The 27,303-nt window shown below is 33.8% G+C and overlaps 1 protein-coding gene across 2 annotated transcripts; it reads right to left on the bottom strand.

The window, feature by feature from the left end:
• Positions 1–762: 762 nt before the first annotated feature.
• LOC114173692 (lysine-specific demethylase JMJ25-like) lies at positions 763–17,536 on the bottom strand. Of its 2 annotated transcripts, none has more exons than XM_028058227.1 (13): positions 17,152–17,536; positions 16,940–17,055; positions 16,629–16,728; positions 16,403–16,541; positions 15,812–15,875; positions 14,989–15,730; positions 13,053–13,382; positions 12,219–12,707; positions 10,819–10,891; positions 10,652–10,737; positions 10,117–10,236; positions 1,300–1,456; positions 763–1,193 (listed from the first exon to the last, which is right to left on the bottom strand). In XM_028058227.1, the coding sequence occupies exons 1-12, from the start codon at positions 17,374–17,376 to the stop codon at positions 1,376–1,378; spliced, it is 2,565 nt and encodes an 854-aa protein (XP_027914028.1). In that variant the 5' UTR covers positions 17,377–17,536; the 3' UTR covers positions 763–1,193; positions 1,300–1,375. The 2 variants fall into 2 exon arrangements, with proteins under 2 accessions (XP_027914028.1, XP_027914029.1); XM_028058228.1 differs by having other exon boundaries at positions 1,280–1,456; positions 17,152–17,495.
• Positions 17,537–27,303: the final 9,767 nt, after the last annotated feature.

Raw genomic sequence — 27,303 nt, 5'->3', positions numbered from 1 at the left:
ACAATAAAATAAATTACAATGCAATTTGCAAATACTAGAATTACTCATATATAAAACTTAAAAGTATAAAATCATTAACTTAATTAAACATTAATGATTGTTATATATAAATCCTAATAGGCATGTTAACAAGAAACAAACGACATCATAACCCTAAAACCATGAAAACTTTTTTCTTTAATTTTAATCTAATTGACTCAACCGTTCATCCCTTATGAAGGTTACTTCAAGACTACCTATTCTACCTCTTCATAATATTGTAGAACAAGCTTTATAAAATTTCCATAGCTGGATTTCCAGAGCAAAATTTCCAAAACTCGTGAAATAAATTCCAAAACAAGCTTTCCAAAAAATTTTGGAACGAACTTTTCAACACTATATAATACCTTCAGGAACAAACTTTATGAATCAAGTTTCTCTTCTTCCTCCTCTCAAAATGCAATGGAGAACGGAGGTGTAATTAAAGACAGTAATGGCAACAATGGTTGCAACGACAACAGTAAAGGTAGCACGGTGCAACAAGAGTATTTCAATCTTTTGTTAGTATGCGAGTGCAAATAGTAATCATAACGTTACAGGAAGAAAAAGCCTAGGTAGGATTTAATATAAGAAATACAGAAACCAGAAACCAAAGATGGTAAGGAAGAGGATTTTGAAATGTCTCCGTTGACAATTTTTCTTCTTACTCTTAATTTTTTAAATTATTGAAGCAATTTGTAAAACTAAACATAAAACCCAAACAAACAGTTTGGCACACTGAAATGCAACAGGGGCAACTTCGAATCTCTACTCATTTATGTGCACTCAGAAGTTCAAAAAGTACAATGCTCACATCAGCATTTGCCCACAAACTTTATTTGGGAGATGCTGAATTGGAAGGATGAACTATTGAAATTCTTAAATAAAAATAAGTAATGTGTTAATGCTGTGTTCATTTAAGAACCTCGCATCGATTGGTGGGTTGTGGAGCATAAAAATGGTGAGAACCGACAATTACATGTACACCGTTACAAGTCATGCATGATGTTTCAAAAACACTCTTTTAGGTGTGCTGGAAAAAAAAAAATATATCATTATACATAGAATTCAACATCATCATCACACGTGATTAAGCTAATGACATAAATTTACACTTCCAATGGCTTCGATTTGTTACAGATATACTTTACTCTGGAACCTTGATTAACCGGGACCTGTAAATTGAATCAAAATAGTCAGTTTCACAAGTATAATCGATTTAAGAGCTTTAAAGAACAGATAACCAGCGCGAATACAATACATGACAGATAATTATCTAACATTGGCTTTGCCTTTGCCTTTAACAGCCGTACAACGTTCTCAACAAATGCAAGAATCGCAGTCCATGCCCAAAGGGTCAGATGTCTGCAATCTCTAACCTTGATTTCTCCAACTTTTCAACGACATCATGAATTGCAAATACTGTCATTTTCTTTACCTGTTTCAAAATCAGCAATCAAGGGGAAAAGTTACACAAAATCACAGTGCAAACTGTTGATATGACTATTATTCAGTGAAATATCAGTCTAATGACACATTACATCAGTAAAGAGCAAGGTTAGTTGCAAAAGGATATATCAGACTTGGTATTAATGATGAATATTGTCGAGATCATTCTCACATTAGCAACACATTTTGATTGGGAATTGCAATAGTTTGATGCAAAAAATGCCTTTAACATGAACAACTAGAAGAAGAAGTCTATACGAAGATTCCTCCTAATTTTAGGTCTGTTTACGTATGTATAGGTTGAAGAAAGCCTTATGCCCAAGCAATCCCCTCACACTTGGTTTGAGAAACTTACTGAGGGTGTAATGTCCTTGGGGGGAACCAACAAACTCAAGGTTACCACACCCCATATCTCAACATGAGAAATTGACCTTGAAAGAAAAGCTTCTAGCTCAATTCAAGACGAAAGATCTCAAAAAATTAAGGCACTTCCTTGGAATATAAGTTGCCCACTCAAAAAAAAAATACATCTTTATCTTTCAAAGAAAATATGTTCTAGATCCTAACATGAAATAGGGAAAATTGATTGTAAGGCCACTAGAGTTCCAACAGAAAAGAATCATAGAACTAGGATTGATGAAGAAAGCTCTGCATTAAATACGGGCCCATCTAAGAGGCTTGTAGGGAAACTCATTTACTTAGCCCACCAGACCAAACATAGCTTATGCTAGGACTGTGATAGATCAATTCATGCATGATCCAAGCAAGTGATACTTAGATGATATGAGTATAATCCTTCGATATTTGAAGACAAGTCTTAGAAGGGGATTGTTGTTCAAGAAAGATAGAAATGTGAATTGATGAGAAGTAAGAAACAATATTGTCAATCCCAAGGAAGAAAAGGGGGATAAAAAATTGTAACTCAGGACTGTAACTCAACTCATGAGAGTTACAAATATTCGAAAAATAATATTCATAAACATGTGCATCCATTAAAAATAATATAGATGATAAAAATAACTCATAATAAGAAGTCTTTAAATAATATTCATAAACATGTGCATCCATTAAAAATAATATAGACGATAAAAATAACTCCGATAATAAGAAGTCTTTAGTGTGATCCAATACATAACACAACTAAAAATAGGTCATGATTCATAAAATTATTCATGCATAAAATAACTAATAAATTCATAAATCTTTAATACAAACAAAGTATCCAAGGATATCCTTCATTTTAAAAGGAGGATAATCATCCTTCTCCACCTAATCTTCATTTTCCATCCAATCCAAAGAGATATAGGAGGCTTGTTGGATAGCTAATTTGTCTCACTATTATGAGGCCTGATCTATGCTTTGCAGTTGGAGTGGTTAGTCAATTTATGCAAACTCCATGTCTTGGACATTGGAATGCCATCATCCGTATTTAAGGTATCTCAAGAAGGCTCCAGGACAAGGTTTGCTATATGAAGATAAAGGAAATGTCAAGTCTCCGGGTACTGTGATGCTGATTGGGCAGGCTTCCCTATTGACAGATGCTTTACTATGGAATATTGTGTCTTCCTTGGAGGAAATGTTATCTCTTGGAAAAGTAAGAAGCATCAAATCCAGTGTTTCATGAGAGAATTAAACACATAAATCGACTGCCATTTAGTTTGAGAAAAATTGATGACCAAGGAAATTTGTACCGAGTTCGTTGGGTCAAATGACCAACTTGCGGATGTGTCGACCAAGTCAGGTCAAATGACCAACTTGCGGATGTGTTGACCAAGTCATTAAGGGAACCTCGGATTGAGTTCATTTGTTCCAAGCTTGGTTCATACATTTTGTATGCGCCAGCTTGAGGGGAGTGTTAGAATTATTACTTCTATGTAGTATCATTAACCCTATGTATAGGGTGTAGAGTGTGGGAAACCTCCTACTGTAGTATCTAGTTCTGCACCTAGGGTTCTAGTGCAGTCTCTTAGTCTTCTATGTAACCTAGTATCAGTTTTTCATTATAAATAGAAGAAAGTGAGAGTGCTCCCACAAGCCCACTACTCATTTTTCAGTTTCAATCTCAAGTCAACCTACTACTTAATATATTTCACCCTAATTTCAATGTATGATGGTGGCTTAAATTCAATACCATGTTTGGCAACCAACTCAAGAATCATCCTGAACACTTTACTTTTTGCTACGTTAAATGAAATAGTATTGTCGTAGAGAAATGGAGCAATTTCTTGACATGCCTCCTCCCTCTCACTTTTCTTGAAAATGGCATTGATAGCAGTTTTAGTGCCCCAACATCCTTTGAAGTTCATGTTAGATGATGCTTCACTTGATAAATTCCAACCATTAATATTGTTAGAATAAATAGTCTTAAAAATGATTCATTGAACTGTGTTGGACCTAGTACCTAGGAGCATGCTTTAGATCTAGTTCCTAGGAGCATCTTCTAGAGTTCTCTTCTTTCCTCTCATCCATTGTATCTCATGTACTATAAATATGGAAACCTAAAAGGAGAGAATACACACTCTCACATTCAATCTAAAATCTTCTTCACTTTAATTTCAAGTTGGTGTCAGAGTGGGTCGATCCGCTCTGCCTGTCTTCGTCAAAGGAATTGTCACTTGGTCTGCATTTGTGGAACTTTGGTTCCTTGGCAAGGAGTTTCATGATCATTTGGAAGGAGACGGAAGCTCAGTGCCACAAGATCAAATTCAACAATGGAAGAAAACTGATTTTCAGCTTTGTGCTCTACTTTGGCAATCAGTAGAGCCCAATATTTTGAGTACACTTAGGGCCTTTAAAACATGTCATTCTTTTTGGAAGAAGGCCCAAAATATATTTGCAAATGATATTCAACGCCTCTACAATTCGGCTAACCGACTAGCTTCCTTAAAGCAATCTGACAATGGCATGATAACTTTTATGACTGAAGCTCAATCTGTTGTTGAGGAATTAAAGGTATTCTTAGAAGTTGACTAATTAGAAGAAATTAAAGGAAAGTTGGATAAGTTTTACATGGTTATGATTCTTCAAGCAATGAATCCTGAATTTGATCATATTAGAGATCAAATTCTAACTAGTCAAGAAGTCCTTCTATGGAGAACTTGATAACACGCCCCTTCGTATTCCATTCCTTAAGCATAGAAATGTCCAAGAGAATGTTGAGTCTTTTGCTATGATTTCATCCCTTGGTAAGGGAAGTCGTGGTGCTAGAGGAGGGTGTGGTGGTAGAGGTCGTCCCCAATGCACATATTGTAAAAGAATGGGCCACACTCAAGAGAATTGTTATTCATTACATGGCTTTCCTGGAAAGACAGTCAATATTTCCAAAGCTGAAAGTTCTGAGACAAAGTTCTCTGATGAAGAATATCAAGAATATTTAAAGTTGAAATCCAGCAACCTAGTTCAATCATCTACAACTCCTAGTTTGTCAACGGCCTGCATTTTACAATCTATAGAGTTAAAACCCATGGATTATTGACTCAGGTGCATCTAATCATATTTCTGGTAATATCTCTTTGTTCTCTTCTCTCCCCTTTCCTAAAACATCTCATTTAATTACCCTTGCTAATGGATCCAAAGTAGCTTCCCAAGGAATTGGTCAAGTTTCTCTTTCTCCTTCTTTGAACTTAAAATATGTTCTTTTTGTTCCTAAGTGTCCCTTTAGTCTCATTTCTTTAAGTCAATTAACAAAATCATTAAATTGTTCAGTAACCTTTGATGCCAACTCTTTTGTCATATAGGAACATGGTACGGGTCAGATGATTGGCGAAGGACATGAATCTAGAGATCTTTATTAACTTGGTTCTAGCCCATCAATATCTTGTGTTGCTTCATCTCCTAAATTGCTACATGAATGCTTAGGACATCCTCATTTGACAAAACTAAAGAAGATAGTTCCTAAACTTAATAGTCTCCGAACTTTGGAATGTGAACCATGTCAATTAGGGAAACATGTGAGGTCTTCTTTTCCTAAACATGCTGAATCTAGATGTGATTCTGTTTTTTCTACTATCCATTCTGATATTTGGGGGCCAAGTCGTGTGTCATCTTCTGACTTTAGATATTTTGTTACTTTTATTGATGAGTTTTCTGGATGTACCTGGGTTTATTTAATGAAATATCGTTCTGAACTTTTGTCAATTTTTATATCTTTTTTAAATGAAATACGAAATTAATTTGGAAAAATAATCAAAATTTTAAGAAGCGATAATGCTAAAGAATATTTTTCCTCTTAATTATCTAAGCTCTTAAGCTCACATGGCATTTTGCATCGGTCTACCTGCCCTCATACACCTCAACAAAATGGTATAACTGAAAGGAAGAATAGACATCTAGTTGAAACTGTTCGTACCTTATTGCTTGGTGCAAATATGCCTGTTCATTATTGGGGTGATGCTATCCTAACCGCCTGTTATCTCATTAACGAGATGCTTTCTTCTCTTAAAAATAAAGTTCCTTATTCCATTCTATTTCCAAAAGAGCCTCTCTTTCATATTACTTCACGTGTTTTTGGTTGTGTATGTTTTGTCCATGACATGTCTCCAAGTCTACACAAACTCTCAGCCAGATCCATCAAATGTGTCTTCCTGGGCTATTCTCGTCTTCAAAAAGGATATCAATGTTACTCTCCCGAGACCAAGAAGTATTACATGACTGCCCATGTCACCTTTTTTGAGCAATCTCCTTTCTTCCCTACTACTACTTGTGATTCTAATTTTGTTCAACATGTTCTACCTATTCCATTCATTGAGTCTCCTGCTCCTATAGTCCAAAATATTGTATCAAATCCTACTGAGCCATTGGCACCACCTATTTTCACTTATCAACGCAGGAACCAAATGGCTAGCCCAATACTTCAAGGTGAGTCCTCTTTTGAAGGTGATTCTCCATCATCACTTGGTACCACAACTCCTGATCATGATGATTTGAATTGGCCCATTGCCATCCGCAGAGGTACTCGATCTACTCGAAAACCTCACCCTATTTACAATTTTCTTAGTTATCACAGAGTATCTCCTTCCTATTTTTCTTTCATTTCTTTTGTCTCTTCTATTACTATTCCTAAAACTGTGAAAGAAGCACTTGATCATTCTGGGTGGCGACAAGCCATGATTTCTAAAATGTAGGCTCTTAAACACAACAAAACATGGGAGTTAGTTCCTTTTCCTTCTAGGAAAAAGACAATAGGTTTCCGATGGGTCTATGCCATTAAGGTTGGACCCAACGGTGAAGTTGATTGACTTGAGGCACGATTGGTGACCAAAGGATACACTCAAATCTATGAACTTGATTACAGTGACACTTTTTCACCAGTAGCCAAAATGACTATCGTCAGACTCGTCCTTGCAATGGTAGCCATTCGTCATTGGCCCCTTCATCAACTAGACATTAAAAATGCTTTTTTGCATGGAGATCTTGAAGAGGAAGTTTACATGGAGCAACCTCCTGGGTTTGTTGCTCAGGGGGAGTCTAATTTGGCTTGTAAGTTACGTCGCTCTCTTTACGATCTCAAGCAATCTCCACGTGCTTGGTTTAGGAAATTCAGCAACATTGTTCAAAACTTTGGACTGAAACGCAGTGAGGCAGACCACTCTATTTTCTATTGCCTCACCTCTCCTGGAAAATGTGTCTACTTAATAGTGTACGTCGATGATATAGTGATCACAGGCAATGATGCTGGTAAAATCTCTCAGTTAAAAGAACACTTATGTCATCATTTTCAAACCAAGGATCTTGGAAATCTAAAATATTTTCTGGGCATAGAAGTAGCCCAGTCAAAGGAAGGAGTTGTAATTTCTCAAAGGAAATATGCTCTTGACATCCTTAAAGAGACAGGTATGATTGATTGTAAACCACTGGATTGTCCCATGAATCCAAATCAAAAATTAATGGCAGAATAGGGAGAAGCTTTCTCTGATCCAAAAAGGCACAGAAGACTAGTTGGAAAACTTATTTATCTTACTATTACAAGACCAGTTTTGTCCTTTGCAGTTGGTGTTGTAGTCAATTCATGCATAATCCTTCTATCAATCATTGGAATACTGTCATTCGTATTCTAAGGTATCTTGAAAAAGCTCCAAGACAAGGACTACTTTATGAGGATAAAGGGAATACTCAAGTTTTTGGATATTGTGATGCTGATTAGGCTGGTTCTCCTATGGATAGACGTTCTACCACGGGATATTGTGTTTTGCTTATAGTCTCGTGGAAAAGTAAAAAGCAGAATGTTGTTGCATGATCATCTGCTGAAGCAGAGTATAGAGCAATGGCATCCCTAACATGTGAACTTATATGGGTTAAACAATTTCTAAAAGAAATAGGTTTTTGCAACATTCAACCAATTAAGACGTATTGTGATAATCAAGCTGCTCTCCACATCGCTTCTAATCCAGTGTTTCATGAGAAGACTAAACATATTGAAATTGATTGTCACTTTATTCGAGAAAAATTGATGTCCAAAGAAATCAACACGGAGTCTGTAGGATCAAATAACCAACTAGCAGATGTATTAACAAAATCCTTGAGAGGTCCTCGGATTGAATTTATCTGTTCCAAGCTTGGCACATACAATTTGTATGCTCCAACTTGAGGGGGAGTGTTAGAATAAATAATCTTAAAAATGATTCATTGAACTATGTTTTGGACCTAGTACCTAAGAGCATGCTATAGATCTAGTTCCTAGGAGCATCTTCTAGAGTTCTCTTCTTTCCTCTCATCCATTGTATCTCATGTACTATAAATATGGAAACCTAAAAGGAGAGAATACACACTCTCACATTCACTCTAATATCTTCTTCACTTTAATCTCAAGTAATACTTTCTCATAATATTTACATTTCACATTTCTTATCTTCTCATCAATAGAAACACAATGACTTCATACAAGATCAATCATTGCTCCAATTCCACTTCCTCTTTTAGGAGGATCACCTAAACCACCAATGTCATTTTTTCCTTCAAATTCTAAATAAAATCGAGAAGCAAGGTAGAACATAACGAGCAGAATAACAAAAAAAGTGTGAAGGACAAACGAAGCGATCAAAACAGTGTAGAATAGACAGCAACCACCAGCAGTTGTGTAGGCGAGAGCTAGCAAATGTGAAGGTAACTGTCGAGGTTTGTGAAGACAAGTGTCGCTGATTGGAAAGGCAATCACCGAAAACTATGAAGGAGAACGTCAAGGACTATGAAGGCAAGCGTAGATAACAATTGTAGTGTCAAAAATGGTCATGACTAGTAAAGCTTTTTGTATTATGGGTCTTCTTTGTTTACAATTTGCAATGGCAACCCAAGTAGAAAAAAGGTGATGGGTGTTGGGCTTTTTTCAAGTTGGGTTGGGTCATTTTCCTAGTCAACAATGGATTTTTGAACTCAAGCATCACAGAATCAGAAGGATTGATGTGGCCCATGATCCCATGATTCAATGAGCATCATTGAGTACTTGCTTCAATCCGCACGTACTATTCACCGTCCACATCAGCATGCTACATCCTCCATAATCCCAAGATTGCGAGTTTCTACTTACAATTTAACAACATTGGTGAGAAATGAAATCTAGTTGCAAAGTAAAACGATGAAGCTTAATTCCTAGTTACAATTACGAGACAAGGGGTTTGTGAATTATTGTCGAAAAATATTTTGAATGATCTTAAACTGAAGTGTGAAGAACCTATAACCCTTATTGCGATAAAAATAAAAAAATAAAAAAAAAATCGGCTATTAGTTTTGCTTTCAATTTAATTCAACATGATAGGACAAAATACATTGAGATAGATTGACACTTAAAGAAAGAAAAATTGGATAATGGTCTTCTCGATGCTTTCTACATCCCATCAAGACTTCAGCTTGCATATTTGTTTACAACAGGCCTTAATGGTTTCATGGTCTCAAATGCAATAAAAACTAGGAATGATAAAATATTCATCACAAACTTCAGGGGGAGTGTTGGCTTGTAAAAAGATATTGCTGAGTTTCATGAAGATATTATCAATCTTTGTAACTACTAAATCTAAGATATTGTACAATACTAAAAGAGATATTGTAATCATTATTTTAGGGGTTTATAATTGAACTGATAGAATCAGATTTTTTTTTTCTTATATCTAAACTCTTTTACTAAAGTTGTGATTATGAGTTTGGCCTACGTCCCAACTGAAACAAATGTTATCCAAAGTGCCAAGGCTTTCTCCTATTTCTCTAAAATTTCAGCAATAAACATTTGGGAAAACATCTCTTATTTTTTCACATCAAATCCTTCACAATGAGAATTGGATCTCCGCATCTCCACATACATCTCCACCACATGCTTTTATGATCTTTACAACTCTTACGCATCCAACATGTAAAGCCAAATTGTTAAACTCAACAAATAACCCCACTAAATTCCAAATAAATTTATTTAGACTACGTTGCAATAGAAAAGCATCAATAAACACAATCATTCCATTTAACAGAACATCAAAAACAACAAATTGACACCTTTTCCTCCGCTCAAGTCTATCAAACCGGACACTATATTTAACAAATTATGTGTTAGTAAAGCATAATTTCCAAAGCCATTAAGACTAAAGAACAAAACAAGAGATCCTTTATCTCAAAAATGGAGAAGCAAATAAATGCCAAAATCAAATCACGAAAATTAGTTTGGCGTACCTCCAATTTGTCCTCTGTGGACTTGTGATTTATTGGAAGTGTGCGAAATTCTTCTGTCAACCGAAAACACTCTCCAACATTTTCAGGGGACACAAAATCCAGCGCAACCTTGATACATGACTGCAAAAAGAAAACATAAATCATGGATGCTAACATGGAGTTTATACATTTTGAAGATGAAATAAAATCAATCAAGCGACAAAAGGTTGGCTAGCAACAAGGAATTTCAGTGGTACATAAGATATCAGAGATTTAAACCTCCATGTTGCCATTGTACATAAAGTAAAAATAAAAATTACAATTAAAATCAAAAAGCAATCAAATTTAATGTATCAAAGAACATCCTAGGGATGTAAAACCAGCAGTTTTCACTTCCTGAAAAGTCTTTCTTTGCTGATGAAAGATCTAGGCTTAATTTTAGGTACTAAACAAAGATACTACCATTGAACGTTAGAACCACACCTAAAATAATAACATAGCATTTATACACTTCTGGACAACAAGGATACCTACAAGCCTGCAATAAACAATTTACCTTCAGATTTCTGACTTGGTGAGGACAACCAGCAGGAATAAAAACAGCATCTCCTAACTTCTGAATAAAAGTCCAGGGCTCAATTCCTATAAGAAAGTACAGAACTATAAATTTAGAACCAGCTGAACAACTCTACCAATCAAAATCTGAAAAATCATGTTACTAACCATACTCCTCCTTAAGCTTCTTCTTATGCTCCATAGTCAGATAAAAAGTCTGGTCATGAATGGGGTGAATAACCTACATTTCCAAAGATATGTCATTCAAGAAAAAAATAAAGCATAATGAGTGAGGGAGACTCACGGACTGCTGGATTATCTATAGTTATGTCTGCCAAAGTGAAGTAAATAAAACATGATTATTTGAATAACTAATTAGCATTTTGGACTGGTAATTACAATACCACGTTATTCCCTATATGGTAGGAACTAAGAATTGAAATGCGAAAGAAAAGATATTTTCATTGAATTGAGGGGAAAGAACAATGAATAGGAGAGAAACTGGACTTCTAGGGTTTTCCCTTCATAAGGAGTCAATGCTCAATTAACAATAACGACAAATTTTCCTCTATCTTATCCTTCTTCCCCTATTTATATATAATTAATCTCTAACTAATTCATTAATATTCTAACTATCTGAATCTCTTTATATCCTAACAATGCTCACCGCACATAAAAATCAAACTTGTCCTCAAGGTTGAATTTGAAAACTGTAAGTTCATATTGAAATACTTGAGAATAATACAGAGGAGTTAGAATGAATTTGAAAGAGTTCGTATTCCCCTCTCTTAGAGTCTCATATATAATAGCTTAGGATGCATAGGATACAGTGAATAGAAGAGACTTCTAGAAGACATTTCAAGGAACTAACTCCAGCACAAAAAACACAACACCTAACAATATATCCTATTAAAGTTTATCACTTGATCCAACAAACTCGGTGCAGATTCCTTAGATAACAAATTTTCTCGGATGAAATGGCAATCAATTTCAATGAGCTTAATTCTCTCACGGAACACTGGATTAGAAGCAATGTGGATAGCAACCTAGTTATCACAATACATCTTCATCGGCTGAATGTTACAAAAATCTAATTCTTGTAAGAACTGTTTTACCCATATAAGCTCACTAGTAGGAGATGCTATTGCTCAATATTCAGCTTCAGCATACAAGCAACAATATTTTACTTCTTACTTTTCCAAGAGACTATTTCCTCCAAGCAAAACACAATATCCTTCTACAAAATGCCCATAATGTCATCAAAGTGAACGGCCCAGTACCCAAAATAAACAAACAAAAATAATTTATTTTTATTCTCAACATAACTATTCACAACTATCAATTAGCAGCATTATCTTCACCCAATCCTTTTTGAGGTGCAGATGTAATAAATTTGTTATCAGAAGAAAATAAGGGAATGGAAGAATGTTCATATTAAAAGGGTGCAAAGATACAAATATTACAAACATAACCCAGCAGTAAAAGTATTGACTAGGAACTAAGTTTATAAATGACTCAAGTTGACACGGAATTTAGACAGAAAGCAGGAAAACATTTTACTGATTTACCTGCTTTAAGGGGCAGCAATGGACATGCCTGAACTCTCGGAAATGCTTCTTCAGATATTCTTGCAATTTAGATACATCCTGCCTCCGAAAAATATCCCAGAGAGCACCTTCAGAAGCATCCCCCCCAAACAACAAATCATTTTCTAGTTTTGTGTCCACTTTGTCAACCTCTTTGACTTCTGACTCACATAAAAGACCATCCTCCTTAGCAGTGGCAATCTCATTATTACCAGATTGATGAAACTGATTGACTGCTTTCTGATCACATAATCCACCTTCATGCTCCATGACTTGAACACTATTCTGGTTGTCCAAAGCATTTATGGTAGAAGATGAATTATTAAGCATGTAAGTATTAGTTTCTTCATCATGATCATTACCACATAACTCTCTTTTGTCTTGCTCAAAATGGTTTTCTTTCAACTTCTCAATGGCAGTAAGTTGCTCAGAATTCAATTTCACTTCAGCAATGTGGGTCAAAACATTTACCTAAAACAGCCAAATTATTAAAAATGATATACCAGTTCCTTCATTGATAAGCATTCATTCCCTAACACATTCACACTTACAGCAATAAATACAAAACACTAACAAATATTTGATCATGAACAGCTATGCAACTGACAGATGTATTTTGACCCAATTTACAGATTTTCATTTCCTTAAAAGGACTAACGTGAATGTATGACGATTTCACAAATCATAAAATGTCAGATGTCAGAATATGCACCTCCCAATATAAAACTCCTTAAAATAATAACTTGAAAAGTTCAAATGTCAGAATATAATTTTGAAAATAACAGGACAGCAAAAAAATAAGCAAAAAGAGCGTACTGCATCTGACATGTCACAATGGATCTTAGTAACAGAATCACCACGCCCAAGCTCCGAAGGAAATCCATAAGCAATATAAGACTTTGGCCCCATGTCTGGCTTTAGACAACCATCAGGCAACATCACAGCAAGGTTAAGAGCACCTCTGAGAGGATCAGTATATTCCTTGAAGGGTAAGGATGATATGAACTCAGCACAATGACGAGGCAACTGTTCCTCAAATAAATTAGAAGGTGGCCAATCCTTTAATTTCAAAATTTGAGGCCAGCCAAGCCAATCCATTCTACCTTCTGTATACCCAGTAAAGAATTGGTGGATATTAATTCCCCCCTGCATTTAACCAACAACTCAGATGAAAAATTCAGAAAATCAGCAGCAACAGAATAAACAAGTGAATTTAAAGCAGTGAAGGACACCAATGTACACCAATGTCTTGTGTCCCATATTTTTTAATTTAGTTGTATCTTCCTACCATTACTTTGAAGGACACACATCTCATCAATCATCACTCGTCACCACTTTGGTGAGATAAAGCTTCACCTAACGACCTAGGAAAGGGAACATAAGATAACAAGTATAATGTACGGAAGAAAGTCAATTATAACCAAGGTTTGTATTGTGGGGAGAAGGGTTAGGGTAGAACGTATACATCTTCTGAATAACAATATGCCTATCATTTTCAAAGTAGACTAGATCAAGCATGGGAGATGGCGTCAGGGAAGGATCAGGCTCCACTACAGCATTATCCATTAAAATGGGTCGTCACTAGAATTTCAATAGGTCGTGAGCAACATTAATATACCTAAAGAAGTGTTGGAGAAGCATCCCAAGCTATGGCCGAGTTATCTGGTGGTAATGAAGAAAGATTAACAACGGTGGAAAAGTGATTCCATATGTCGTCATTAGAAAGAATGAGTATAGTATGGAACAGGCTTAAAGAAAGAGATGTCAACAAACACAAAAATACATACAAAGATCAAAAGAAAAACATTGATAACCTTTTTGGGAACAATGATATCCCACAAAAACATTGATAACCTTTTTTGGGAACAATGATATAGAAGAAAGTTTTTCTCGACCAAGTGTGAGGTTATATACAAAACACATGGTACCAAAGGGGCTTAAAACCAACAGCTTTGACAGGATTGTTTCCAAGCTGGGAATGGAAAATACATATTAACCAACTTGAGGGAGAGAGTCAGCAATCATATTTTATTACTTCCATATTTAGCATATGTATAATAGGAAATATCTCTGAATCATAGAGATCTGATGATGTTAGTTTTGTTATTATATTTCCTAAACGAGTCTTCCAAGCTTGTGTGTGTGTGTGTGTGTACATATGTTGTATTCTTAGCAATAAAATCATTCTATTGTACCCCAATATTTGAGACTCAATATCCATTTCTTGAAATTGTTGGGAGAGGCAGCATTAAGCAACAAGGACTTAAAGTTTGTGAGTAATACACAAACCACATCCACAAAATGATTTCTACTTACCACTGTACCACCCTTATTGTGCATTCTGTTTTGTTGACCAACATTCCACCTTGGACTTATATCTCTTTATGACCCAGATGGTAACATCTACAAACTGTTTCTTGTAGTGGAACCATCCACCAAAACTTTATAAATTTTCAGTACTTTCCAAATTATTTCTAGGACACTCAGCACTGATAACTATGGAATTCAGTAATTAACAATTTAAGTGTACCAAAACAACACCCAATCCAGAAAACATGAAGTTACTTAATTCAGCAAACATGTAGGATATTCAACAACATAAATATTGGGACAATTAAATTATTTTACAAATGCCATTTTCAACTGTAGTGGTCCAGTATAAATAAGTAACATCATTAAATTAAATAATCAAGCATAAGTTTAATAAGCTCTCCAAGGTCTAGAAAGTTAAAGACTGAGAAATTAAACAGACCTCACACCAGTCTAAGCAATCAATTGTTTCCACGTCCAAATGTTGACCGCGTTTGGTAGCACTAGCTACATGACGTAATGCTCGCCACATGACAAGTGGTTCCCAGCTTAAACCAGAAGTGCACTCAAGCACATTGCTGACAATGACAGGCTCCCCCTTTTCCCAGTGCCACTGAAAATGATTTAAATCCTTGTCCTGTAGATCTACAGCCTTAGGACAGTATAAATAGTTGTCAGCCATATTATCACGAGAAGCAGCCTTCCTCATATTACTATTCTTAACATCTGTGTTTCTATCCAAACCTAAACATGAACAGAAGCTGTCAGGGGGCTTAAATACATTCTGAATCTTGTATGCCTGCACAAGTTCTTTCCCTTTACAAACTAACTCAGAGATAAAATGTTGACCCAATATACTTCTCAGTTCAAGAAAACCATGGTTGCATTCATTGTTGACTTTTGGACAAGGAATACTACCATTACTTTGGGAATGCCACCCGGATCTTGACCATTCGTGAACCTCAGCCTTAGCACCAGCATTTGATGCATTTTGGTTTTCCGTTTCAATTTCTTTACCACCATGCAAGTAACCACGTCCTTTCCAAATAAAGTCCAACACAATTGGATCTGCTCCACCTACAAGCTGCCCACTACGAAGCTCACGGCAACAGATGAGACAAAGGTCAAAAGAGCATTTTGTGCAGCTTCTGTGGTAATCGAATATTGAAGTTTTGCAGTTGTCACTACATGAGAGTGTTAAGTTAACAACTAAGGAATATGGGATAACTGAGGAATAAAAGATCAGAAATCAGAAAATTCCCAACCAGTACACACGCTCTTGTAAAGAGAAATCTGCCTTAACTATATTTAGCTCGGAGACTGAGAGCCCTGTAGTGCACATCCCAAAAGCAAATTATACAATGCAAAAATATGGATATTGTACTGAACTGACAGGGGTGTGAGATGAGATATAAACTCAAGCTATGCTGCTAAAGTGCAAACAAGAAAAAAAGTTCAAAACATGTAACTGATCCAAGAGAGAGAGAGAGAGAATTAATTCTGATATAAAGAACCAAGACCAGTAAATACTCGCTAGAATAACAAACTAGAAGGGAAACTAGAAAAGTAGGACATGAAACAGTCAGGCAGTTCGAAAGCTAAAAGGTCATCCATGATTGTAAAACAGATAATTCTCTCTTATTACATTCAAACTTCAGTGAATAGAGATCTGTGGCTTCAGGCATCACTTCAAAACAATGATTTAGTTGTGTGTAGCATAATTTGTATGGTAATTTAGCACAAATATACACTAATCAAACCTAGCTTCGCTTCAACATCAATTTAATCTCTTTAAAGAGTAGCATGATTCACACAAGAATAAGCTTAACCAAGTCTCGCACAGGAAAACATAATACCTTGAATCTTAGCTTCTATCTCTTTCTCAATCATCTGTTCTTCATCCAGCTGCCTTAGAAACGGAAGAAGTACTTGCAGCAAATACAAAGAGTGTTCGACCTTCTCGCCCTTATCTCTTGTAGGATTTTTCTTCATTTGCTAGAGTAAACCAAACAGTAACATTTCAGTGCCGAATACAGAAAATCACAGGAAAAAGGCAATGTATAGAAGGGGAGAAAACCTAACATTAATAAGTTGAACAGAGCTCAGGCATGCTTTGCAATTGCAATTACCACGGCACACAGGACATGCCTTAGCAATATCCTCCTCTTTCAAATGAGGATACCTAAACAAGATCAAAAAATGAAAACATTGGTCAAGTAATCATCTTTCATGACAAAACTCCGCAATAACTTCTCATCTCAGGGCATTGATCTCGCAACTGTCTCTATCATTTAAGACTTTTCTCCCAACAATAAGAAACAGTAGCTAGCCGCCCATGCAATATTGTAAACATGACAAGGAAAGGAGAAAAACAAAAAAAGGCAAAGTTATACCAAGCTCGTATACAGAATAGGCAAAGTTTTTTCTTGGTACAGGTCGAGCACCTCACAACACGACCTTTATCGTTTCTCTTACATTGGTGGCATGTTAAGTGCCCCTTTTCACAATACTGTTGATTGAGAAACAGAAACAGACATCAAAAGCAGTGCTTTGTGAAAAGACAAACTCAAACACGCATCCGCATTTGAATGATAAATAATGTCACCTTAGCCCTTTTCTTGATGACTTTCGACATCATCTCTTGTTTACGACCCCTAAGACCATACGGTTTCTCAGCGCCAGACATTTCAAGCTCATCATTTTCATCGTCCTTCTTTCTTTTCCTACTTGGTCTCTGCACAGAAACCCCACCGTCATCGTCAGCAGCATCCAACATTTTCTTCTTTCTTATGTCTTCCTTTTCCTTTTTACTTTTTCTGCCGCGCTTCATTTTCACTCTTTGAACACGACCAGAATCCAAAGACTGTGTTTCTTCGTGACTGGGATTTGGATTTGCATCCACACGAGGATTTGGATTCCCTTGCCCCACTGGAAAGAGACTAGAAGAAGTTTCACACTGTGAACCCTAGCTTTGTTTACCCCGGTTCAGTCCTATGTCATCTCATGACTTTGATGCGCACACGTGGACCCAACCCCTTCGTCCACACGTGCTATATTCTTTTCCGATATTGCTGTTTATTTTTTTTTATCTGCGAAAAACAGCGTATCGGACGTCTCTATAATTTTTTAAATATATGTGATATTATATTAATAATATAATAATAAATGATAATATTATAATAATATTAAATTAATATATATATATATATTAAAATTATATTTATTAAAAATAAAGTGAAATATATAAAAATAGATAAAAGAATAATTATTAATAAATAAAGAAAAAATAAAAATATCTAATTTTGTAAAAAATTTGTAAAAATAACTGTCAATTTTTAAAAATTTAATAAATTATTATATTTAAAGGATAAAATCGATATTTTAAAAAATAGACAAAAAAAGATAATATCTTTATATATTGTATTTAGATAGATGACCATTTTGTAAACATTTGTGTTTAGAAAAATAAAATTAAAAAAAGGTAATTATTTTGAATTAAGTAAAAGAGTAGAAAAATAAGTGTGTAACGGTTTGACTAATTTGATTGAAGAGATAAATTGAAATAATATAATATAATATACGTATAATTAAATTATTTTATTTTATAAAGTAATTTTAATTAAATATTAAATTATAACTTTATCATACTACTTTTTATATATTTTTGTTATTATTACATATTATATTATAAATACTAATACTATTTTATCATTTTTATTATTATTTTATTATAAACATCGGTATTATATTTATTTTTTTATTAATTTTAGAGAAAACAAATATGCATAGACGTATATTATCCACTTTTTTTGTAAATAAATAAAAATAATATTATTAAGTAATTTTTTTATTAGAAAATAACATTTTAGAAGTGACAGTGGTTTAAAAATAGTAAGACTCAATTATTTTGTATTTTTGTGGTTTCTATTCCGTGTTTATAATGGTAGAGAAATACAGATTCAAGGTCAAACTTGACCTATTTACCTTTGCAAGAGTTGGGTAAGAGGGTAAGGCCTTTGACATGATCTCTTACCCTGAAGATATGAACATTTAGTAGGTTGTATATTGATGGATGAGGAAAGCTAAGTTTTGATTTAGCGGTTGAGAAATGATATTGGGGTTTAGAATCAACACTTTGAACTGAGGGAGCTTCAAGCACATATTCTTGTGATTGGATGCTATAAGTTTTACAAGAGGAGTTGAGTCCAAGGGTTAGGATAAGGAGCGATATCGGCGTGCATTTTGGTAACAAGGTTTTAGAAGTCAACTTGGTTCTACATACCAGCTATGTTGGAGGCCCGAAGTTTGGAAGGTTCGAGACTAAGACTGAAAAGAGTAGAGACTATGAAGTGTATAAGAAAGGAAAATCTCTGTGGGAAGATAAGATGGGGTCGAGATTTAAGGATTAGTGAAGAAGGGTGATGTTTTCTGAGTAAGGGGGAAATCAGTTTATTGATTAGAAGGAAGTATAGTAGGGGTTTTATATCATATCAACATCAGTAGGAGGTAGTTGGATCTTCTCAGCAACAACAGTAATCCAAGTCAGGAGTGGAAGGGATGTTCTAAGTAATGTGGTTCACACGGGAGAAAGGTTTGACCTTTGACATGAGGTGGAGGGTTTCAAGTACCAAAAGGAGAGACATATTTTTAAGTTTGTTCTTGTGGGAAAGGATAGTTAGTAATGTTCGAGAACAGTGAAGGGGAAAAGGAAAAGAAAAGTTTTGTGTACCTGAAAGGGATTTTGTGATAGCTGATGTTGAAGTGGTTAGCATGAATGATATAAATTCAAAGATACAGGGTTTAAAGGTGGTGCTTAGACTAAGGGTTTGGTTTCACTTGCGATTGTATACCCATGGTTGCCTACAAGAGGGAGTTGGATGTCAATAGGACGGATAAGGTACAGGTAGTAACTCCCTGGTACCCTACTCGCTTGATAAATATCTGCCCCGAACTCATCCCCATATTCATGTGGGTATCCATTATACAGATACCTGAACATTTTTTTAATATCTACGGGTACTCGCAGGTATTTACAAAATAAAATTTCAAAATATTTAATAACATATTTTAATCGTAAATTCAAATAAAATATAATACATAACACATATATTTCAAAAAAAAATCCAAATAACCCATTTAAAAAGTGTTGAATGACAATTTACAAAGAAATGAAATTTTTTTAATAACCCATTCAAATCAGTGTATTAATATTTTAATCATGTTTTTTTTAATTTAAATTAGAGTATAACAGGTACGGGTATCCACGGGTACGAATACTATGATACATGTACTCATCCCGTTAACATGCAAGTATAAAAAATACTCGTACTCGTTACCCGCGAGTATCTATTTCCTACCCATTGCGGGTTTTCTCCGCGGATACCCGCAGGTACGGATTTTTTTGACATCCCTAGTTACGGTTAAGTGGAGATTGCTCGAGTGTGTGGTATGTCTCGTGGTGATCAAAAGATTCAAATTCAAAGTTAATTTGAATTGTTTCTTTTACAAGGTTTAGGACATAATTTCATGGACAAATTGGTTATTTTCCCAATCTCATTCCTATAGGATGTGATACCTAATAAAGTGATGTTCTTTAATTCAAAAAGATAAGACAAAGGTTGCATATCAAGTGTCGATCAAGCTTAAAGGTGGGGGCAGAGTTTCATGTGAATCAGAGTTGTCTAACTAAGGTAAGTGAAGAATAGGCACAAATTATCTCAGTTATGAAAGAGTTTTTAGTCGTGTTCTGAAGCAGGTACTAGAATTTTCACCTAAGAGTGGTGGGGTTCACTATTGTACTGGTATCTAAATCAGAACTAATGTCAATAGTTCCTAAGTAGATGGTTTTTGCTAAGAGTGTGAAGTAAAAGAAGTAGGTGGAGGAGCTGTTAGAGAAGCAGTGGTTTAGACTCAATGTAATCACCGAAATAACTGCATGTTTGGTGGATCTTGTAGGAGAAGTAGTGTATGTCAATTGTTCAAGAGTAGATCTTGGATAACGAAGGAGTGATTATTAGGATGTATGGTTCTAATTAGTGGAGGCAATGTTGAGAGAATGGAATGCTAAGACTATCAATGAAAAAGGGAAGTTCAAAGGGCCTTGCATGTTTTTTTTAAGTTGTGAGGGGGGTTTCTCAAAGGTGGTTGTTTCCTTGTCACAACAAACACAAAAAGATCATCCTTTTAAGTAAAGAAAGAAATGGGATTATGCGTGGATCAAAGTAGTGCAACATAATGGTGGTAGGTTATCTTTCTCAATAGGAAGAGATGCATGAGGATGACTATCTTACTCAAAACTTGGTGGTTGATGCAATAGGGAGTTCTCTAAAGCAACAAAGGTATCATTCTTAGCTGGATTAGTTGAAGGTGTTTAATGATCATCAAGAGATAAAAGTGTGGATTTTCACATAGGAAGTTGGACAGGAGAAGAAAGAGATGATCAGAGCTATGGTTTCAAGTTGGGATGTCAACTTATAAGTGATAGTAGATATGTAATCAAGAAAAGGGTTCAAGTCCTTGGTTTGATGTGGTAAGAGAAAGAGTTGGTGGAGAAGTATAAGAATTTGAGTTGAGAAGTGAAGTTTTGAGGAAATTTCATTAGTGTAGTCACATGACTAGAACTGGTGAGTTTCTCAAAGTGGTTGGGAAAAGGCAAATCGAACATTCCTAGTATAAGATGTATCATAGAGTCGTTAGGTATTAATCAAACCAATGGTTTCAAGCTAAGAAAAGATGTGGTTCTAAGGATATGATGGAAGGATGTTTACAGGTTATTATTTTAAAAGGTGTTAATAGGGTGTCAAAATTTGGTTTGGTCATTGTAACAGTTAACGATTTTAGTTTGGAAGTGGGGTAGTATTGTTATGGACTTTGTTGCCATTGGCCCAAGTCATTAAAGGAAGCATTATGTAATGGGGATGGTGGTGGATAGGGTGACCAAACGTGTTCACTTCTTGTTGGTATATTAGGAGTCATGTGTGATCAAGTTAGTTGAGTGGTACTTCAAGGAGGAGATCAAATGATTTGAAGTGATAACTAACATGCTTAGATTGAGACCTAAGGCTACCCTTGGATTTTGGTAAATCTATAAGAGGTAATGAAAAGCGTATGGAATATGATTTCAATATCTCATATACAATTTGGTTGGGTAGGCATAAAGGATCATTCAAGTGTTAGGTTTGAGGTTGAGAAGTTGCTCGGTAAGTATTCACCAGACCAATCTACGCAATTGAACACTATATCACTTACTGTAGAGGCAATGTTTTCAACTAGTTAAGGTATTGTGGTTGATAAGTCGGATAAGTCTAGGTGGTTGTTATAAGAGAAAATTAGGAGAGCATAATTTTCTTTCTACCTGAGGAGTGAATTTTCGAGAACAAAAATGTTTCTTGTTGGATAGAATATAAAACCCTAAAAAATGGCATTTTAGAAGTGATAGTGATTTAAAAAACAGTGGGACTCGATTATTTTATGATTAAAGGGTTTTAATATAAATAGTTTTGTTATAAATGAGTTTCATTATTTTAAAACACATAATCTCTCTATAAACCATTTTTTTAGAGTTCTCTGAGTTCTTTCTATGAGTTCTTCCTTTCTGCTAGTCTGATTGAAGAACCGAGACCGTAGAATTGATCCTTGCGGTAAGCTATTTAATTTAGATCGATCAGTTTCTTCATTCCTCTAGTTTGTTGGTATGCTTATAAATATTTAATTTTATTATTTTATCTTTTAGGTTTTGTATATATATTTTTTAATTTTAGATTTGTTTCTCACATTTACTTGTGTTATAGGATTGACAAGTGAACCAAATCACATAAGTAATAAAGTGAAAAGTCCAAGTATCATTTCCCAAGAAGACTTGTGCAACATTTGACAACTCTTGCAATTAATAACTCAATTAGACAACAAATTTCATAAAAAATTAAAATAAAACTCTCTTTGTATTTTTATCAAGGATATGATTTGCAACAATATATGAAAAAATATTCACTGAGATTGGGTTTCATGATTCAATTCAAAGAAAAAACACCAAACAATATATTTTTAATTCCTTCTCTAGCATTCACACCTTTTGTAACAAATCTTAATGTCTTATCAATAAGTCTAAACTTGAATAATAAAAACCCTATTTCTTGCAATTTTTATTACAAGTTCGCATTAATGATCAAAATTATGATGTTATAAACGAATAAATGTTCCACATTTATGTCTAGCATGTGAAATCTATTAGTTGTTCTATCCTAATTAGGTTTCCCAAACTATCTTTCTATTAGCAGGTACTCCCACATATGCAATCGATCTAGAATATGCAGTTAAAACAAAAATAGAACACAAGAGTGATGGAAAAGAATTATATTGAACAATGGATTCACAAAGAGTTAATAATACATTACACCCAACCCTCATGAATAAGGGAGTTAGCTACTCCTTAACATTTCGAATACTAGAATAATGATGAATGCCTCCAACCTTCATAATGCGCATCTACCTTATCTCCTTTTAGGTCAAGTGTCCTTCTCACCAAAAGAATTATTTTGCCATAGCTCCCCCAAAAGGGGTTTTATTTACCAGAAGGTTTGTTCCTTTTGACCTTTGTCAAACCCCCTTATTTATAGGCTTATTTGGACTTGGACTAAATTTGTAGCTTTGTACTTGAATTTGTATTGGAGTAATCAACTTTATCAATATCTTTTCTTGTTGATAACTTTGATAGTCAAATTTTGTTGACATTCTTCTTAATTTCTTTGATATTTCCACTTATCTGCAAAATATTAAATATGTAAACCAAATACTTATCTTTTCCAATTTTATTAAATAAAACCCAAAATATTTAAAAAGATAATAATACAATAACAACAAAAGATAAAACTAAAAAAATGAAATAAAACATGATAATGCCAATTATCAACTTGTAACCCCAAATGACCCAAAATAAAAAGAAATTATCGAGTGATTTAAATTTAACACCAACTAATTGTCCATATATACTTTCTAGAGTATTCAAAATTAAATTTGAACAACTCTTAGAAGATGTGACTAAGAAGCATGTCTTAGGCCGAGTGCTTGCATGTAAGTTTTAGGTTAACATACCTTTTTGGTCCCAATTTTCGTCACGATGAAAAGAAGCACAATATCCATATCCCTAATCAAAATGAGGATACTTTTATTTGGCATGGATATTATGGTGGGCATACTGACACATACATCCCATACAGTCAAAACCTATACTACTATGATGTTCACTCTCTTTATTCGTTTGTTATGAAGGAATTCCCAATGCTTGGGGGTATATTGGTCTAGCATTCTGATTTATAATCCATTCCATTAGATAACATGTTTGGGTTCATTGAAGCTTATGTGTAATGCCCACAAAGTATAAAGAAACCTTTTTTACCCTATCGGAATAAGGATGACACTCTTCTCTTTCCCACTAGTACCTTTTTTGGGGTTTACTATAGTGAAGAGCTCAAGTTTTGTCAAATTAGTCTCAATTTTGTTTTTGTACTCAAATAGATCTCAATTTTCATCAATTTTGTTCAATTTGGTCATTTTTAGCTAATACCGTTTAAATCATTAACGACCATAATAGTGACTACCACGTGTCACTTCGTGGTTTTTAAATTTTTTTAATGTTTTAATATTTTTTTTAAATTTTAAATTTTTTTAAATGTCCATGTATCAACCCAAACACATGTCACATGTCAAAGTCAATGTTTTATATTCAAATTGGTTTCTATATTCATTGTTTTTGTTCAATTTAGTCCCAATTTTGTTTAACATGAATCAATTTTATCCCTCTTCGAATTGCGACTAAATTTAATTTTTATATAAAATTTATAATGATGTGAATTTTAATATATTTAATAAAATAATGTGAATTTTAACATAAAAATTAAATTTGGTCTCAATTCGGGGAGGGACAAAATTGGTTCATGTTAAACAAAATTATGACTAAATTGAACAAAAATAACGAATATAAGGACTAAATTGAATATAAAACATTGACTTTGACATGTGGTACGCTATTGGGTTGACATGTGGCACGCTATTGGGTTGACACGTGGCACGCTATTGGGTTGACACGTGGAAATTTAAAAAAATTAAAAAAGTTTAAAAAAATTAAAAAAATTAAAAAATAAAATAAAATAACCACGAAGTGACACGTGATAATCACTCTTCATGACCGTTAATGATTTAAATGATATTAGCCAAAAATGACGAAATTGAATAAAATTGAGGAAAATTGGGACCTATTTGACTACAAAAGCAAAATTAGGACTGATTTGACAAAACTTGATGAAAATTAGGACAAAAAAGGTATTTTAACCTAAGTTTTATTATTATTACAAAGTTCAAGCTTCTATAATAGTTATTTATTTTCTATAATGAAACTAAAAAATCATTTCTCACAAACATGTACACTATGTAGTTTAAAAAACGAGGACTACCTTATGCACATTTGCTAATCTTCCTACACCCATCAAGAAAATATCTAAATGCAAAGGACATAGACGATGTAACTTCAATTGAGATACAATCCCCACAAAAAGAATAATTGCATAAAACTGTCATGGACCACATGATTCATGGATCTTGTGGAGTAGTAAACGAATCATCATCGTGCATGAAGAACGACATATACTCATGATTTTATCCTAAAAGATTCCAAGAAAATACAGTGATGGGTGAATAGGGTTATGCACAATATAGAAGAAGAGACAACGGTGCAACTATTAGGAAAAATGATATTCAATTAGACAAATGATTTGTAGTTCCTTACAACCTGAAATTCCTCCTAAAGTTCCAAGCCCATATCAATGTTAAGTGGTGTAATCAAAGTAGTTCAATCAAGTACTTATTCAAATTAATCAACAAAGAATATGATAGAATCACAACTACTATAATTGCTAACCATATTGATCCATCAACAATTGAACCTGTAGATAAGATAAAGCAATATGTGGATTGTAGATAAATCTCCCCATGTGAAGCATGTTGGAGAATCTTTTCATTCCTTATTTGTGATGCCCCGACTACTATATTAAATAATTATTATTTGATAAAAAAATATGGAATTAATTTTTTTTTACCATAAGATTTTCCTTAAGAGAACATTATTAATAACATAACTTCATATTCATATATATATTTGTATAATATTAAGAGTCTTACATCAGAATAAAAGATTATCTATATTTTTAATATCTCCTAAAGATATTAATAGAAATTATCCATGAGTCAATCTTCAGAAGATTCACCAATAATATCCCGAACAACTCTCACTGAGCAGGTTCCTCTTCTACTCATGCAATAGGTACATATGAAAGAAAAATATGAAAGGAGTGAGGTCTTTATAAGCCTTAAATATCAATCTTAATAAACTCAACAAACAATACAGACACTGTGGGCCTAGATTTGGACCTACAACCACTAAACTTGATCTTGTTTTACTAGACATATGGATCCATATTCCACTTTTGATGATCCATTATGAACATCAAAAGTTACTTTGGGAGGTGATTAGGTAGTGAGTATTTCTCATAAAACATTGATACAATCATAATTATTTCTTTCTCGAGAATAATATATATTTTTACTTTACATTTATTTATTTTTTAATTATAAAATAATGATAAAATAAGAATCAAAGCAAGAATTTTAAATAAATAAAGATTAGAATGTTATAAATAAATATAATAATAAAAATATAAATTAATCAGGACCAATGCATAACTGGAGATATATTAAATGAAATAAATAAAAAGGACTAGTTCATAACTAGAGATAAAATAAATAAACAGAATCAGTGCATAATTGAAGATAAAATAAAATAAACAAGTAGGACCAGTGCATTACTGGAGTTCAAATAAAATAAATAAATAGAACCAGTGCATAACAAGAGATCAATTAAATAAAATAAATAAACAAGACCAATGCATAACTGGAGATAAATTAAATAAAATAAATAAACAGGACCAATGCATAACTGGAGATTAAATAAAAATAAATAAATAGGACCAATGCATAATTGGAGATTAAATAAAATAAATAAACAAGACCAATGCATACTGGAGATAAATTAAATAAAATAAATAAACAGGACTAATGCATAATTGGAGATTAAATAAAATAAATAAATGAACAGGATCAATGCATAATTGGAGATTAAATAAAATAAATATAAGAGGATAATAAATGAAAATAAGTTAAATGAAAGTAAATAGAATAATATATGAGTCAAAATAAATAAAAGATTAATATAAAACCCATGAGTTTATCAAGATTAATATAAAAAGAGCTTAACCTCACCCCCTTACCTTATTGAGTGAAGGGCACACTAATGACCCTCCTTACCTTATTCATTGAAGGGCACACTAATAATATTTGTAGAGGACTAGAATATCTTTGAATTTTTGCTCTAAACTTTCTCTCTCTTCTTTCTCTCCCTCTCTCCTTTCTTTCTCTCTCTCTCCTTTTCTTTCTCCTTCGTTCTCCTTTCTTTCTTTCTTTCCTTCTCACTTTTTGTTCTTTCACGTAACTTCTTCATTCCATATGTATATATAAGCTTATGCATGTGCTAAACTCATCATTACTCACATTAACGAAGAGATAATGTTTATCTCTTCATCTTATCAGTTTTTTTCTTTTTCTTTTCTTTTTCTTTTCTTCTTCTTTTTCTATTTTTCTTCTTCTTCTTATGTTCTCTCCTTATCCTCTCATCTCTTTATATTTTTTATTTAATACACACACATATTTA

Source organism: Vigna unguiculata, chromosome 2 (assembly GCF_004118075.2).
Source record: "Vigna unguiculata cultivar IT97K-499-35 chromosome 2, ASM411807v1, whole genome shotgun sequence".
NCBI classification, from domain to species: Eukaryota; Viridiplantae; Streptophyta; class Magnoliopsida; order Fabales; family Fabaceae; genus Vigna; species Vigna unguiculata.
Note: the sequence above shows the minus strand (reverse complement) of the source record. Positions and strands in the feature narration are given on the sequence as shown.